Source organism: Polyodon spathula, chromosome 1 (genome assembly GCF_017654505.1).
Source record: "Polyodon spathula isolate WHYD16114869_AA chromosome 1, ASM1765450v1, whole genome shotgun sequence".
In the NCBI taxonomy this organism is placed as follows: domain Eukaryota; kingdom Metazoa; phylum Chordata; class Actinopteri; order Acipenseriformes; family Polyodontidae; genus Polyodon; species Polyodon spathula.
In genome coordinates this window covers 2,942,258-2,960,770 of record NC_054534.1, presented here as the reverse complement: position 1 = coordinate 2,960,770, position 18,513 = coordinate 2,942,258, and the positions used below count along the sequence as shown (strand labels likewise).

At 43.6% G+C, this 18,513-nt stretch overlaps 1 protein-coding gene across 7 annotated transcripts in view; it reads left to right on the top strand.

The window, feature by feature from the left end:
- The window catches only part of LOC121309409 (protein unc-13 homolog B-like), a 211,819-nt gene that overhangs the window by 108,684 nt on the left and 84,622 nt on the right, over positions 1-18,513 (top strand). For 6 of the 7 annotated variants that reach the window (XM_041243405.1, XM_041243469.1, XM_041243235.1 and 3 more), the window contains 2 exons: positions 2,694-2,910; positions 3,623-3,742. In XM_041243405.1, the coding sequence (XP_041099339.1) occupies positions 2,694-2,910; positions 3,623-3,742 (337 nt within the window). The remainder of the gene's footprint in view (positions 1-2,693; positions 2,911-3,622; positions 3,743-18,513) is intronic. The other variant, XM_041243315.1, reaches the window with a different exon arrangement.

Genomic DNA, 18,513 nt, shown 5'->3' with positions numbered 1-18,513 from the left:
AACTTTGTAACTGGTTTCTTCAGGCCACTGATATATTCAGCTTTGTCATAGTTATTAACTATGTAATCTTACACACAAACAGTTAACTTAATCTTCATAAGGTTGTCTTTGAAGCCATATGCCTCACAAACCATTATATGATAACACTAAACGCCCTATCATGGTTTACAGTAGAGGGTTCCCGATACATATTAATACAGCTATAGAGCATTGGGGAGGGAGGTCTTGGGAGAATTATAAGCACAGTGTTTGATAGCCCATTCCATGTTTTAATACAAGCTTGATTAGACAGTGTATAGATAACAAGCACATGTGTGTCATCTTATATACAATAGTGAAACCAGGAGGGAATCAAACTGCTATGCAATGGGAGTCTTATATCCATCCCTTAGTGGCCTGCGCTAATATTACAGGACTGCTTAGATGCCAAGTACTGGTGTTGGGGCTGCTCCCTTAAAAGGGATTCTCTCCAGGGCTGGTCTGGGCACCACGTTGTGGTTAATGTAGATTCATGACATCACAGTTTCATCAGTCACCCAGTCCCCTCATGGTCAGTCTGGAAGGTCCCGAGGGCTGTATGCATGAATATTGTGAATATTTACCAAGGAGAGCATGCATATCCCCTTCTCCCAGTCACCCCTGCCCCATCTGTTAACAGGCAGGCTGCAAAGACCAGGCAGCCCTTCCTGTCAATTATCCTTTGGGCTCTATTGTGATGTGAGAGAGCAACAGGAATCTCACTCAACTTCTGTTTGTGTGTGTGTGTGTGTGTTTGTTTGTGTTGTGTGCGTTTGTTTTCACATTATACTGTACTGTAGGTTCATCAGAATAAAAAGGCATAAAATGAGGTACAGCATGTAGTGTACGAATGTGCTTACAGTATGCTTGTTTGTATGTATGTGTAGATTATTTACATTGTGTTCTCAGATTTTCATTTAGCGTTAAGCATAGTGTCAGGCTAGAAATAAACATTTAAAAAAAATTGGTAGATATGTATGTTTGAGTATCTGGTTGCATCTTCCTTGTTTAGGATATATAATCCCTATAAGATGCCTGTAGTAATACTTCACAATAAGTGGTGTGCAAGTTTTGCAATGGCCTCATCCGGTTGAAATTGCCTGTAATAACCAGCTCATTAACGCCAGTAACAGAGCACTACCCCAAGCTGGCAGACAGAGGAGTTCCAGCCATACCTCACATAGCTGCTGTCTTCTGTCCCTCGCTCAGCCAGGAGAAACAGTGCTCACAGGAGGTTATAAACAGTACTGCACGAGGTAGTGTGTGATAAATGAGAATGTGATGCCCACCCTCGGGGTGCTGGATAAACCTCTCAGGCTTCACCCTCAGGATTTCTGTAGCATCTCACCCACTGTGTGGGCATTATATTCTCATATCACACACTACCCTATGCATTATTCTCGATTTATCGGATTGTGCTGTTTTTTGGTGTAAAGCTATGAATCCTATTTAATAAAGATATGAATCCTATTTTATTCTCAGTGTATTACAGTGAATCTGTACCATTCTGCACCCTGCGCCCGTCATTGCAGTGTGAATGCTCAGGATTAATAGACTGGAGAATGCAGTGAGCTGTATCCCAGGAGCGCCGTGTTGTTCAGGGTTCATAGACTGGAGAATGCAGTAAGCTGTATCCCAGGAGCGCTGTGTTGTTCAGGGTTCATAGACTGGAGAATGCCGTGAGCTGTATCCCAGGAGCGCCGTGTTGTTCAGGGTTCATAGTGTGTTGGTTACAGTGGCTGACTCCCATTGCTTTCCTCCACTCTGTAAACCCTGTCCTAGCCCACAATCACTGTGTGTGTGTATGTGTGTGTGTACAGTTGGGTGGGGGGGGGGGGGGGGGAAGGCCTGGGAAATACTTTGTTCTAACACCTTGGGGTCTATTTCACTGATCCAAACAACGCAATGTCAAAACGATCTGCTTCCGATTTAGATCACAAAAATAGATCCCCTTGTCACAATTCGGTTATACTGGGTAAGTAATTTCTGAAACAGTGTTTTATTGGTACAAAATATTTACAATTGAAAATCCTTGGTAAATAATTTAAATTTTCTCTTTTTTTTTTTTAGTCATGAAAAAAAAAATACTACATTGATTTTGCCTAGGATAGTTTTCTCCGGAATAATTGAGTATTCACAATTTGTTTTTAAAGACTTGTTTACTGATTTAACAACACTAATTGTAAAGATAACATTGGCACCTACAGTGAATTAAAGAAAATTATAAATATAAATCAAAATAATTCTATATACGGATGCATTGATTTGTAGGGCTCGAAACTGTGGATGTCAGTCCATTTTTAAACTCTGTCCTTTTGGCAAAATTAATATGGTATTTGCATTGATTTATTTATTTTGTTATCTATTTATTAACGGCTGGTTTCACAGACCCTGATGGCACTGAACCTCCACGTGTTACCTTAAGGTAAGGAGTCCAATGCTAGTGCTAATAGAGAACTGTGGAACCATCCGTAAGTATTGTCAAGACAAAATAGGGATTGCTTTCAGAACGTTGAACAGGTAGTACAGAGTGCATGCAAGTGTGTGTGTTGGTGTGTGCTTGGTTCTTTTGCGGGGGTGTTCGGAGGGTGAGAGGCAGGGTGGATCCTTTGTGCTCCTTCAGACTCTACCCTCCCCTCCCCTGCTGCTTTTTGGAGCTTGCCCTCTCTCCACAGCCCTGGAAGATCATGACAGCGCAGTAGATGACCGGGACAGCGACTACCGCAGCGAGACCAGCAACAGCATCCCCCCACTGTACCATACCACGTCCCAGCCCAACTCCTCCCTGCACCAGTACCCTGTCCCTCCCCGGTTGCAGCACCAGGCAGACTCGAAGGACTCTGAGTCCATGCAGAGCTACGACCTGGACTATCGGGACCAGAAAGAGACCAGGTACAGCAATCCTAGCCAAGTCAGACACGCACAGGCACACGCGCAGAGAGACATACAGGCACATCCCATGAATACTGGTGTGGCTCTTTAGTAAGGCATGATGCAAACAAGTCTGTCTGAATGATGGTAGATTACCCGGTGTGGATCGGGGTCATTAAGTAATGACCAGACCCTGGCTTTGTTACCCAAGTGGAAATAAATGTTAATCTTAAAACCTTGAAAACTGATCACATAATAGTTTAAAAAAAAGCAAAGAGACATGGCAACTGCTTTTACATTAAGTGAACTAAAGTAACATCAAACTTAATGGCAAAATTCCTAATACATTGTTTTTACCTAATAAAAGAACTTAGTGATCAAATGATGTTGCTTTTTCTTCAGCATTTGGCAGTTTTAAAAAGGTGAGCCCAAAGATAATTCTATTCATTTCCACTACTTTCCATTTGGGTGCTCTCTCTCTCTCTCTCTCTCTCTCTCTCTCTCTCTCTCTCTCTCTCTTGTGTGAATCCTAATATAAATAAACAAGTAGGTTTTTCCTTGTTGAGTTTCCAGTCAAAGGAAAAAGTAACTGTGTTATCTACAAATAAGTAACCACCTCCTTCATTCTGTCCTCTATCCTTTTTTACCCATTCCTCCTGTCTTTCTCTTCTGCTCTCCTCCTTCACCCATCTCCTCTCCTCTTCCACACCCCCCTCTTCCTTCCTCTCCCAAGATGGCACAGCAGTGTTGACTCCGCTGCGATTGGCCGTAGTGATCTAGAGTCGGGCTCTAGTCAGCTGACCAGCCGCAAGTTCTCACTAGGGAGCCGGCAGTCTCTAGATCTGTCCAATAGGTGGGTGTTCTTCCTCCAGCCATCCATCCCTCCATCTGTCCAAGGTAGGTAGGGAGGAGGAGGGAAACGACACAGAGCTACGTGGAACCGAACTTTACTTGGGGACATGGTTCGTTTGTATGTTTTCCAAGCAAACTTGTCACAAAGGCCTTGTTCCTTTGCAGTGAACAAGGAAACGTCATTGGATATATATATATATATATATATATATATATATATATATAGTATATATATTTATTTTAAATAAAAGACAAAAAACATTTATGACATGTTTAAACAAAAAATATTTTGTGAGTTTATCTAAGAATTAATTATTCATGACATCTTATGAAAATTAAGAAAATGGTAGCAGAAGGGCAGGAGGCGTGGCTATGGCCCTGGCCCTGTGTGTGTGTGTGTGCATATTTTACAGCAAGACCTTACAATGTGTAACACGTTAAAATAGAAAAATATCCCAGGAGTAAAGAATAAGTTGTGAAGGACTTGCATTACCCAAGTGAATTAACTACAAAACAAAGGATGCCAAATAGCAGCTCATGTAAACGTTGTTTTGTTTATTCCGAAAATAGTCAAAAATAGTACATAAATTTTATTAATTTTTTCATTCCTTGCCATTGCCGTTTCGTCACAGTAATCAGTGTCCATCGACACGTTTTCATAAAGTAATAACATCACGTTTACTTGTGCTTTTTTGTAGCTGAACAAGCAAACGAAAACTGAAATTTAACACTTCAAATAAAACAAACGTGGACATGGCGTTGTAAAGTGAAGAGGAAAAAATATGCCGTTTTGGTTCTCGTTTATTACATTCCATGACAGAAAGTCACAGCAATGTGTGTGTGTGTGTGTGTATATATATATATATTATATATATATATATATTATATATATAATATATATATATATATATATTATATATATATATATATATAAAATCACACATTGGCCTTTGAAAGTTTGCTTGCTCCTTTTAAACATGTTGCCACTAGAGGGCAGAAGAAATCAATGGCTTTACAGACACGATCTGGGTGTCTGTTTTTACAGTGAGTGAATCAAACCGAATCAGAATGATTTTGTTCACACAAAGTCATGAAAAGAATTGTAGGTTTTCAAAACCTTGCACAATTAACATGATCTCAAATATCCTGTAGCAGAATCAATTGCTGTCATTACCTGTCCCTTGAATTTGTGAGGCCGTTGCATTCTGCAGCGTTCCAGTGATGCCCCAGACAGTTGAGAGTGTTGTATGCAGCAAAAACAGGATGTTCATTTCAAGCCTGGCCCTTGTGCTTTCACTTGAGTGATGTGGTGGTCCTGTGAAATTGTGAGACTGTTGACAGATGTTTGCATGCCTTCAGTATCGCTGCCTACTTGTGATATTGGGGTGGGTGGGGAAAGGGGGAGCTTAAAGCTGCAGGTTCTTTAATATCACTTTCCATGCGTATCCACACAGCATCAACAGAAAAGAGTGTAGAATTGGATTGCTCAGATCAGTCAAAGCAGTGCCTGCTTCAATATATAGAGTGAGCCATATTCAAACACACAGGGGTGTGCTTGAGTTGGGGAGCACTGTAGTTTTGTAAACTAAGTTTAAATCTTAAAAAAACAACCGCATTTGTGTGTAATCAGTTAAGTCCTCAATGGTCTTTATCTGAATCTGTTATTTTAGTTGGTGTATAAGGGATAGTTTCCAGCAATAGGGAAATATTCTTCCTTTCTAACACCTCTGCAAAGCGGGTGAGTAAGATGCAGACATTCTCTATAGCAAAAGTCTGCTTAATTGACACCGAGATCTATCAGCACAGTCCTTTTGATACCTCAGGGGCGGAGTCATGACTGCATCACAGATTTGGTGAGCAGCTTTGGCAAACAATGTTCAGGATTCGGGTATTTAGGAGGTAAATACCCATTCGGCCTTAGTTACATTTTCTATTTCAGGGAACCAGGGTTATGGTAATGTTTGTGTTTTTGTTTATTATTGCATTCAACTTTTTTTGTATTCTGTCTTAAAGGTTATGCTTTTGTATATTTTATTTTGGTTCAAAAACTTTATTATTTGGTGTCTGAAGTGTTTGTCCATTTATTTTCAAATTATTGTTTCTCTGTTTTTCTTTTCTACCCCTTTCCTATTATTTTTTGTCCATTTCCTCATTTTACATTATAATCCCTCCATTGTTGAAAAAACAAAACAAAACATATTTTATGTGTACATGTTTTTTTATCTTTTATCCTGTTTGGAAAGCCCTAGCTCCCTGAACCAGAGAGGAAGGGTTAGGATAATCCCGAGCGACTCTCAGATGGGCGAGGAGGACTGGGACAGTAAATACCAGTTGTTAGGGAAGCAGCTTTTAGCAGAGTGCCTAGAGGAGGGTCTAGAACACTGGCAGAGTGAGAGTGACAGCAGGGGGGTCATTTACAGGCTGGCCAGGGCAAGTAGAGAGCCAGTAATTGCTGGTTTCTACCTGAGTCACAGGGTTGAGTGCGACCCACTGGCTCCCCCTAGCGACCTAGAGGAGTTTGACACCATAGACAGGAGACGGAGGAAAAAGTTCAGAGGCCACGGTGTGCATAATGGAGAGAGGCGGCAGATCGACAAAGAGACAGAAAACTTTGAGGATGAGTCATCCTCTCTAAAAATCAACATGATTCCCTCTGCTGGCAGAATAAGGCACCAGAACAGTGACCCTGTGTTACCCCAGTTGGCGGAGCTGGAAGAGAGCAGGCAGTTGATGCCCTGCTTGCGCCCGTATAAAAATGGGCTGTTAGTCAAAACCAACATGTGGGCAAAGAACGAAGTGGAAGCAACAATGGAAAGATATGTTGCATACCAGAATGCTGAAGGAGAGAGGAAGCTGCAAGACCAGGCTGAATATGACAGCAGTGGCTCTGATGAACTGCAGTATTCCACTGGCTCTGAAGAGGAGCCGGAGGAGATAGCCTCACTGGCAAAAGCCATTCATTCTGAAAAGGAAAGTTACAATTCTGGGAATGAGAAATACCATCAGAGGCATGCTCATCAGGAGAGCTATGGAGATAAGAAGGCTGGCAATGGTAAATTGGGGAGTTGGGCTCCAGAGACCATGCTTTCTCCGGTGGAAGAGCCTGGTGACAAGTACGTGGATCCTATGGATGAGCTCCAATGCCTGGTGGAAACTGTTTCAGAGTACCTGGCAGAAAAGGAGGAAGAGATCAGCAAGTTTGGGACCTTGCCAAAGTCAAAAATGACAAGAACCGTGGCCAAGGATGGATCTATTACAGAAACAACAGGGGAGAACAAGGAAATAACCATGAAGGAGGAATTGCCAATCAAATCCGAGACGCCAGCAGATGGTAACCAAGGTGTTAATGTGGAATCCATGCCAGATTTAACTGGGATGAAGAACACCATGAGCTCCTTCTTCAGTTCACTAACAGACAAGGTTGGCTCTAGCACCAAGCAGCTGTCCACGTCTGTAGAGAAACTTGTTTCAAACCAGCCACAGGAAAACCCTGAACACAGTGTCCAGGCTCAGTCTGGTATCTCCAAGCTCTTTTCCTTCATTCCCAAATCCAGCAGCACAACTCCAGTTACTCAAATCTCTATGGCACAAGACCAGCCCCTCCAGGATAGAAAGTTCTCTCTTCAGTCTTTATTGCCATTCCAGTCTTCTGATCCTAAAGGATCTAGTAAAAAGCCAGAGGACAGCTCCCAAGATGTAAAGATACCTGGGGTTCCATCCTCTGAGACCAGTGGACTGCAAAGCAGCAGCAGCAGCATCATTGATGAAAAAGTTCATGATTCCTCCTCAATGCAGGAATCAGCATCAATCATGAACCCTGTGTTTGGAAAACTCAACCCCTTAAGGCTTTTCTTTGATAAAGAGCCTTCCAATGGCGAGGCAGGACAGACTGGAGCGCTAAACAAACCATATGGACAAAGTGATTTTAAAGAGGAGCCATTGTCATCCAGTGCTGTCCAGGGATATGAAACTGAAAATGGGGGAAATGTGGCTTCTGACACAAAGTCTGAAGGCAGAAATCATCAAGGAAACAAAATGGACATTTCAATGTCGCGGAGTCAGATGCATTCTAGTGATGGGGAATTTATAGACAAAGGCGACACTGTAAAGATTAGTCAAAGCCACACGATTCAAAGCAGATCTTCAAACTTACCATCAAACCAGCAGGGAAATGAGAGACAATGTCCACCTGAGGCAATGCGTGCCCAACGTAATTCAGAAAGGATTGATGTCCATCAGGAAAACTTGAAGAAAGATGAGAATAAAAGCAGCGTGACTGAGGCAATTCAAGCTAACACTGAAGAGTCTGGGTTCTTCAGCCCTCTGAAAAAGTCATTCAGTCAGTTCATGACATTTTCCAATGAAAAACCACAAAATGAGACCCCAGCAGGCTCCTCAAACTTTTCTTTGTTCAGATCCTCTGAGGATGTGAGGCAAGAGAACCCTCTTGAAGACATGTCTTTCTCTCTTGGGAGCAAGTTAAAACTACCTTTCTTTTCCTCAGAAAATATCTCCACTCCACAGCAGAAAGACACACTGACTGAAGGAGGGATGCTTTCTGGGCTGCTGAAGTTTGCCTCAAGTGAAAATCTATTCACTTCTAAGGAAACACAGAGACAAGACCTTCATAAACTGCCTGGGAGCTTGTCCCAACCTTTACAAACTGGGAGTACTGACCCAGTGATGCCCAGAACTATATCAGCAATGAACTTAGATGTTTCCAAATGTATTTCTGGAGTCACACAGGGGTTGACAAACCAGGGTAATGTGACTGACAAAGAACCGAAAGGGAGTGCAGAGACAGGATGGCTTTCTAGCTTATTTAAGTTTGCTTCCAATGAGGATGTAAGTGTGCCCCCGGGTCAGCTGTCAGACAAATCCACCTATCCACCTGAAGCCATACCAGCACACCAGAATGTTGAGCAGCAATTTGACAGGCAGCAACTGAGAGGGCAACACCAGCTGCCTCTGCAACATCGAATTGACAGTGGAGACTCTAGGAGGCAAGAGCAATTCCACAAGCAGCATGCTAGAAATCAGCAGCACCTTCCTCCAGGGCAACAACAATGCAACAGCCTATACGATACAGAGCAGCAGCAAGAGTTCTACAACCAGCCCCATAATAGACAACAGCAACTACAACAGCAATTCAATCAACATCCGTCTGCAGAGCATCGCCAGCAGCAGAATCAACAGCAGATTACTGTGGATAAGGAACAGAAGCCTGCTGGCCAACAAGGGCTATTTTCAGGACTATTCAAATTTGCTTCATCAGAAAATGTGTCTACAGGCAACCAGCCCTCTGCAGGGCATCAACATCCGCAACCACCAAGGCAAAACCAAACTCTGCAGCATCAAAGCACTGTAGACCAGAAACCCACTGGCCAACCAGGAATGTTATCAGGTCTGTTCAAATTTGCTTCATCTGAAGACATGTCTACAGGCAAGCCAGGGGAGTCTAATCCTAGAGCCAGGGGTGCAGAACAGAAACCGAGCAACACAAGATCTCAGGGTTTGCTTACAGGTATTTTCAGTTTGGGGTTGAGCGACAACATGTCTGCAACCAAACAAGAAGATGCTGCAGGAAAGGAGGGTCTTCTGAATTTCCTGAATTTTATGAGTAAAGGGGAAGACCCACTTCCTGAGAGAAACAGAGATGAGCAGAACAACCTTGGCAAAACAACTGGTGCTCCCACAGATGTTAATAAAGCTGCAGAGAAAAAGGAGGAAAGCACCTTTAGCATCTTTGATCATTTCATCCCAAAGCAACGACAAGAGACCATGAATGTTTCTCAGATTCCGACATCTAGAAGCACAGGTTCTATACGCTTTCAGAAGTCAGGTCCACCACATTCCCAACAAAATCCACCACTCTTATCATCCTATACTACAGGATATACAGGCAGAATAGACTCATATAGTCAACCAAGTTCACAGGAACATCTACCATTATCGACATCCTACAGCACTGAACACATTTCCTACTGGAAACAAGGGCAACAGGCTTATCAACAAATCTCTTTGGTTTCATCTTCACAGAGCATTGGACACGAACCCCAGTGCATGAATGACTGTGATCATCCTCAGGAAACCGTACCATATTCATCTCTGCAGCACACAGGCCATTTACTCCATATGACACCTGACCAGCAGAATTATCAACAAATCCAGCCGTTTTCATCATCACAAAATGCAGCACACAGACCTGTGAATAACTACGAACTCCGGACTTTCCAAGAAACTCCCTCATCTCACTTGGAGTGGCACCAAGAGCTCAATCAGTATCCCATTTCTGGCATCCAAACTGAAAGCCAGCATGTAGAAGAAGTGCAGAACTATTGTACGACAGGTCTAGAGTATCGGCAGCCCACAGATGGAGTCACATTGATGTTAGATAGGGACTCCACTCATTATTATGGATCTTCCCAACTTGGTGAAGAGATTATTGATTACCAGGGCCAACAGAGTTTCTATCAAGCACAGTCAGATCACAGCAAAGTCTATGACATGAACTGGGAGCATGTAAGAAGAGACTTCCCAGCAGGCTACTTGCAAAATGATGGTATACAGCCCTGGAATACTAACCATGACAGCCTGAGTAATGTGTATTCTCAGACAGGGATGGGAGAACGCTGGGATGAAAGCTGGGGCGAAGCCTGCGATGATGCTCTCAATTTGAGTGTAAATGAGTGGGACAGAGGTTTCAGCAGGAGAAATTCACTCCCTGAAAACAGAAACTGCGATCTGCAGAGACTGCCATCGTATGAGTCATTTGGCGCAGTCTCATACAGAAAGAATTATTATGAGGAACATCAGCCCTGGGAAAATCACGCCTTCCAAGGGAACTCAAATTATTGTCAAGTCCCGGAACCCAGTCTTAAATGCTCTTTTGAAGAGGCCCCAGTGGACCTGAGCTACTCTTCTGGTGGAAATGCAAACAACTGGTCTTACCATGATCACCAGCAGGCAATGGATTTGGAGGATGAGCTCATGTATGTAGATGAGGCGGAGTGGTACCAACAGTGGTTGTCACTACTGGAACAAGGAATGTGGTGGCCATCAGAAGGTGGTGATTATGGATATTATATTTACAGTGATGGAGAATTTATTTATTCTCTGTTAACTGATGGCGCCGGGCAGCATGTCTATGTGTGCACCCCGGAGACAGAAGAAGGTGGCTGGGGCTATGGGCAGTATGTGGATAGCTTCCCCAGCGCATGGGTGGAAAATGAAATGGTGGCAGTGTGTGGATTCAAAGTCCCTCTGTACAATGAAGATGAACTCTTCTGGTTTCCAGAGGCGGACCCATCCGAGGTTGAGCTCATTTATGCTCCACTGGATCTTTCAGCAGCTTTTAGGAAAGGTGACCAGCTAATGAACATGAACCTGGAAACCTTCTCACAAATGTTTGAGGATTCCATTTACTGGCAGAGAGAGGAGCCACTTGACTTCTCTAATTATAGACTCCAGAAAGTTAGAATGGATCTAAAGGAAGAGCAAGAACGGGGCTACCTCCGTGAAGAACCTCAGACTGTGGCCTTTGACCTTACCGTTAAAGAAAGAGCTGGAACACAGAAGAGAGAGGGCCTCAAGCAGATTTTGACTCAAAAGATTTCTGTATCCCTCTCCTCGACCTCTACATCTGAGGCTGGCTCCACTGGTCTGATTGGGCTGTTTCGTTCCTCCTCCAAACAGCCTGAGGTTAAAGAAGAGCATGCTGAAGAGAAGACAAGTTCCGAAGAGCAATCTCAACAAATCAAGACGATCTCCTCCTTCTTTTCCGCTTTGGGGGATCTGGTTGGCAAGGCACCTGCTTCTAAAGCGAGTGAGATCAGCACAGCTTCAACTACCACAAGCACCACAACTACAACGACTGCAAGAAAGCTTCCTGAACCAACCAGAGATGGTGCCTTCTCTTTAACATCAGTAAAGGTGAAGAGACAAGAACCTCAGCCTCAAAGTGAAGATGTGCCCCTTGTTGATCAGCAGTTAAGTAATATATTTTCCACAGGTTTCCAGAGCATGAAATCCAAAATTATGAAGGAGGAACCTTCAGTTCCAACCAGTGTTTCTGTGATACCTTCTTCAGGATTGGATTCCATGTTTGGTCTGGGTTCAGGGCAGAGTGAACCTCCTACACTCCTCACTGAGAAAGCAAAACCTGTCCAGTCTGCCCAGCCCTCCCAGGTTTCCCAGCCAGCCAGTGAACCTGCAGATGACTCTTTTTTCAAAAACCCACTAAAACTCTTCAACCATTCTGTTACCCAACCTCAAGACAAGCCTGTCGAGAAACCACAGGGATCTGGGTTCTTAGATTTCTTTAAATCAGCAGTAGGGCTTGAAGAACAAAAACCTGAACCCCCCAAAGTTCCAGAGAGCCAACCAAAACCAGCAGTGAAAGAAGCCGGAGCAACCAACACCAATGCAAACAAAGCGTCCTCTGGCATTTCTTCTCTGTTTGGGTCTATTGGTGGCCTTTTCAAAGTGGATCCTCCCACAGCTCAACAACAGCCTCAACAACCACAAAATAAACAGCAACAGACAATAAATGTCATCTGGAATGACATGAATAAAGACCCCATGGGCCCAATGCAAAACCAGGCCTGTCACCAGGACAAACAGGGAGGTTTGAATGGGGCATCACCTCATAAACCAGGTAGAGGCACAGATGTGTCCTCCAGACTAAAGGGACTTCGTAAGCAACAGACCCTAGATGGCATTGGAGAAAGTGGGTCGCAAGAAATTGGTGGCAAGCAACTACCAAACCAACCCCATGGTCCAGGGAGAAGCATGTCCCAAAATTTCCCTCCTAATGCTAATATTTCCAAAGTTCCAGACAGATCACAGACAATACCCCGTGGGGCACCAAGACCTGCGCCAATAGGGCAAAACAAACAGGAGCCACCACCCAAGCAATCGGGTAGTCTTTTCAACTTGCCTTTTGGTGATATTCTGTCAGGAAATTCTGCTCCTAAACAAGACACCCCTGGCAAAAGCATATTCTCTTTCTTTAGTGGAGGGAGTCAGCTAAGCCACGTGCAGTCACCACCTGCCCCACCTAAGCAGCCAGGTAGCGAATCAGAAGGATTCAAGTTTCCTTCTTTCTTCTCTCTGGGAGATGCCACTGAGGAGAATAAACCCAAGTCCAGTGGCTCCAGCTTCAGCCTGTTCAACATGTCATTCTTGGATGACAAGAAGCCAGATCCACCTGCACCACCTTTTGGTGGCCATGTACAGTCACAGGCAAATTCTGGTTTGCTTCCAAGGAGTGTAAGCAATAAACCATCTAGAAGTACAAAAGAAGACTTGGACTTCATGAACTCAGTGTTGGGAATTAGTCCCCTTGCTGCCAGCCGAACACAGGATAAACTGGAAACTATTGACTCTAATTTGGGGGTCTCTCCCACACAACTTACACGTGAATCTGCTACTGCTGTTGCAGAAACAGACCTCAGAAATGAACAGAAGATACCCCCTGAAGAGCACGTAGCTTCACCCGAAAATCAAAGCGAACAGCCTCAGTACAGCACTCCAGGAGCTAAGGCAGAAGTAGAGCCTGCTGCCTTCATAGACTCAGAAAATAAGCCCTGCATCGAACAAGAACTTAGCATGCAAGCTCAAGACTCTTTGTTTGAAGATGTCAGCCCTCTTTCGGCAACCCAAAGTACTGAAACAGATACAGTTCAGGTCGAGGTTGTACAGAGTGATTTGGTTTCTTTTCCACAGACAGTTTGCTTTGATCACCCCGAAGATCTACAAAATGTGTTCTGCCAGGTTGAAGAACCAGTTTCAGAAACCATTGCTGTTGAGACAGTCCTTGATGTCAAGGAGCGAGTCCCTTCACTTGACAATGCAGCTCCTCGGCCTCAGACAGCTGTACAACCCCATCCAGCTGTGGATCTTCCTCCAGTTGTCCAGCCTCAACTCAGGCCAGGTGAAATGAGAGCCCCTGGTCCTGCAGCAGTCCCAGATACTGGAGCCATGCCTAAGCCTCCTGAGCCAGAGAAGTCTGTTGTTGACTCTTCGGTTGAAATGTTTTCAGGCTTCATCCACAAGGTAAAGTCGTTCTCCGGAGGTCCAAGCACACACTCAGAACCATCCACTGGCTTCTTTTCTGCTCAGCCTTCAATGACCAGGTCTTTTCCGAGCCCTGCCACCCAGCAGCAACAGAAAACGTCATTTTTCAACCTTCCAGCCGAGTCTTTGAAGAACGAACTGTTTGGAATCTTTAAACTCCAAAGGGATCAGCCACTGGAACAAGCTGAGACTAAACCAGCCGTTCCAGCAGAGACCCAGATACCTGTGCCTGTGCCCAAGGTGTGTGTTCAGGAAGAAAGCCTGGAGAAGCAGGACGAGAAAGAGCAATCCATGTCTAGTTCTCTCACTGAAGAGCAGACGTTATCTGTTGGTGCTGATTTGCGAGTTCCCTCTTCAGAGTCTGTTGTAGACACTGAAGCAGAAAAAACAATTTTTGAGTCCCTAGAGATTCAAATAAGCAAGGATTTTGGACAAGAGCCTCAGGCAGAGCAAGCCAAAGTAGACATAGCTTTAGAAACAGTGCAGGAGAATGAAACAGAGGTGCAACCTGATGTGGCTCTCTCAACTCCAGCAGTCTTTATTGAGGAAGCTCGGTATTCAGAAGAGCCGCAAGTCACTATGGAAGGCTCCACCAGTCTGCCACAGGTGGATGGCACACAAGTTGAACCCACTGTGGTTACAGGTGATTCTCAAGGCGAAGGAAGTGACCAGAGTGTTCCGACAATTGAAAGTGGCCAAAAGGTCGCCAGCCTGAGTGGGCAACCAAGTGCTGAACCACCATTTTCCAAGTCCTTCTTTGACATGCCTGGCATACCCACACCCAAGTTCTGCTTTATGTCGTCCGCTGGTGACAGCAGAAAGTCCTTTGGCTCATTCTTTTCACCACCATCCATTCCAAAAAGCAGTCTGCAGAAGGATGGGGGCCTGCTGTCTGGTTTAAAGAAATTTTCAGTGGGGTTCTTCGAAGAAGAAAAGACCGTCAGCAAGGAAGAACCTGCAGCCACATCCATGTTTGGGAAGAAACTAGACTTCTCCTTTTCTTGGCAAAAGGAAACTGGTGAGCCCCTAAAGCATGAACCCCCTGTTGTCACCTCCCAACCCATGGCCAATGACGTCAAGCTGGTGGGTGCCAGTGGTGCACCTGACGATTATACAGTAGGCACAGAACACGTGGCCAGTGAGAGCAGCAAAGTTAGCATTGAGGGCAAAGATCTTAATGGTTTAGGCTCAGACAACCATTATAGTCTTGGCCAATCAGTTGCACCCAGTCAAGACAGCTTTGAGCCTGGGGAAGATACTGTAGGGGCAAGAGTTGAAAACTCCTTTCCAGATAGCTTAGTCGAACCTCAGATAGAGATCTCGCCTCCTGACCTCGATCAGTCAGAGCCCCTAGCTGAGCATAAAAAGGACTCCCTCTCCAAACCCCTCCCCTCAGCAGAGCTCAGCCCAGGACTGCAGCAGGATGGCATGACGGGGAAGGACCTTTTGAATGTGAAAAGGCCAGTATCAGCATAATAAATGGTGGCAGTAAGCAGCCGGCCATTTATAATGCAATGATAATGAATAGTTTGAATGTATGAGGAATAAGAAACTAGCAACCCCCTTTATTCTTTGTGCTCTCCTCTTTTCTACCCTTTCCTAATTTTGAAAATGTTGTGTCTATATCCAGTTTGTGTTGCTGTGCTTTTAGACATGAAGGGTGTACTGTCTGTGCAAGTGTTTTCTGACATTAGAGATGAAAATAAGAAAAAGAACACACAAGGAGATCAATCTTTCCAGCTGAAACTAGAATCATATGAACCTCTCCAAAATGACAGCCCATATGCAGATCTTAATGAGTATGTTGTATTTGTGAAGATCATGCTTTTTTCTATTTTGGTCAGATTGTATGTCTTTTTATTTGTTTTATATTTCTGTATTTGAACACTAAGCGTTAAGGAAAAACACACACAATTAAGAAAAGGCCGTGGAAACGGCTGTATGTTGATGCTGGTTTGCAGGGTACACATCCAGTTGTTTAAATTAGTCAGATTCATTCATTAAAGGTCTATGCCTATACTTATTGATACAAAAAATTATATGTGTAATCATAACGGTGTGTTTACTTGATTTGAACCGGTTGACATTTCAATTTAATGAGAATAGGGTGCATTGGGAGGCTATTACCTTGAGTAAGCACAGGTGCTGTACTGCTTCAGAATCAATACAGAACATATTGCATTCATTGTCCTTTGGGAACTATTAGAATCGAAGACTAATTTGTGGTTAAACATTTGGTTAGTGTTTTTTTTTCCATTATTGTCTATCATTTTTATTTTTTTCAAGTGCCTCTTTCAGAGTCTCAGTTCAGTCAAAGTGGTGTTGTTGTCTGTGTTCCCATGTTTGTCATCCTCATTCCTTTATAAGTGCACCTGCTGTAGCTGTGTCTGGCTTGCTTGTTTTACTGTAGGTCAATGAAAGGATAATGCTTATCCCTTTCTTCTGGGTTTATTTCCCAATTTCTGTAAGAAATTGAGTATGATTCAATTGCATTTGCAAGGAGACACAGACACACTCTTAAACACTAGACATATGAACAACAACTTGAACCAGATGGGCCCTTAAAAATTGTGTCTGCCAGAACCATGCCCAGCTGTAGCCAGAATTGCGCACAAGCACAAAAAAGAACCACAATTCAAATGAATACATAAACACATAAACACAAATGTCCAAAGCAAGCCAAAGTGAGTGTCTGAAAGGGAAGAGGAGAAATGTACTGTCACACACAAAATGACTCAAATACTCAAAAACTCAAAATCCTGACACTTAATAGATCTTTTATGTAATTATCAATCAATCTTTATTTGTGCCTTTCATAGTGGACTGCCATCACAAAGCACTGTACAAGATGCAGTAACAAGAAGAATAATTATATATATATATATATATATATATATATATATATATATATATATATATAAACACAGAATCAACACAGCAGGTCTTGAGCCTCTATTTAAAAGCTTTAGACAGTAAAAAGTAAACGGACCAAATGATGCGCATTCACCCTTAATGATCTCTGGAAAGCCATATGGGACAAAAATGCGTTGTGCTGCTTGAGAGTTAGAATCTGATGGGACAGAATTGCCTCACTTAAACAGTAACCAACTTCCTGAAAATGTTATGTAGTGATTTTTATATAGACTCTGTGTGTGTGTGTGTGTCTATATATATATACTGAACAAAAATATAAATGCAACATGTTAAGTGTTGGTCCCATGTTTCATGAGCTGAAATAAAAGATCTCAGAAATTTTCCATACGCACAAAAAGATTATTTCTCTCAAATTTTGTGCACAAATTTGTTTACATCCCTGTTAGAGAGCATTTCTCCTTTGCCAAGATAATCCATCCACCTGACAGGTGTGGCATATCAAGAAGCTGATTAAACAGCATGATCATTACACAGATGCACCTTTTGCTGGAGACAATAAAAGACCACTCTAAAATGTGCAGTTCTGTCACACAACACAATGCAACAGATGTCTCAAGTTTTGAGGGAGCGTGCAATTGGCATGCTGACTGCAAGAATGTCCACCAGAGCTGTTGCCAGAGAATTGAATGTTCATTTCTCTACTATAAACCGCATCCAACATCGTTTTAGAGAATTTGGCAGTGCGGCCAACCGGCCTCACAACCGCAGACCACGTGTAACCACGCCAGCCCAGGACCTCCACATCCGGCTTCTTCACCTAAGGGATCATCTGAGACCACCCGCCCGGACAGCTGGTGAAACTGCGGGTTTGCACAACCAAAGAGTTTCTGCACAAACTGTCAGAAACAGTCTCAGGGAAGCTCATCTGCGTGCTCGTCGTCCTCACCAGGGTCTTGACCTGACTGCAGTTCGGCATCGTAACCGACTTCAGTGGGCAAATGCTCACCTTTGATGGCCACTTGCACGCTGGAGAAGTGTGCTCTCCACGGATGAATCCCGGTTTCCACTGTACCGGGCAGATGGCAGACAGCGTGTATGGTGTCGTGTGGGTGAGCGGTTTGCTGATGTCAGTGTTGTGAACAGAGTGCTCCATGGTGGCGGTGGGGTTATGGTATGGGCAGGCATAAGCTACGGACAGCGAACACAATTGCATTTTATCGACGGCAATTTGAATGCACAGAGATACCGTGACGAGATCCTGAGGCCCATTGTCGTGCCATTCATCCGCCGCCATCACTTCATGTTTCAGCATGATAATGCACGGCCCCATGTCGCAAGGCTCTGTACACAATCCCTGGAAGCTGAAAATGTCCCAGTTCTTCCATGGCCTGCATACTCACCAGACTTGTCACCCATTAAGCATGTTTGGGATGCTCTGGATCGACGTGTAACTGTAAATCAGTAAAATCTTTGAAATTGTTGCATGTTGCGTTTATATTTTTGTTCAGTGTATGTGTGTGTATGTGTATATATATATATATATATATATTGTTATGACTTTCTGTCATGTGGAATGTAATAAACGAGAATCAAAACGGCATATTTTTTTCCTCTTCACTTTACAACGCCATGTCCACGCTTGTTTTATTTGAAGTGTTTAAAGTTAAATTTCAGTTTTCGTTTGCTTGTTCAGCTACAAAAAGGCACAAGTAAACCTGATGTTATCACTTTATGAAAACCTATAGATGGCCACTGATTACTGTGAAGAAACGGCAATGCACGGAATGAAAAAAATTAATAAAATCCGTTTTATGTACTATT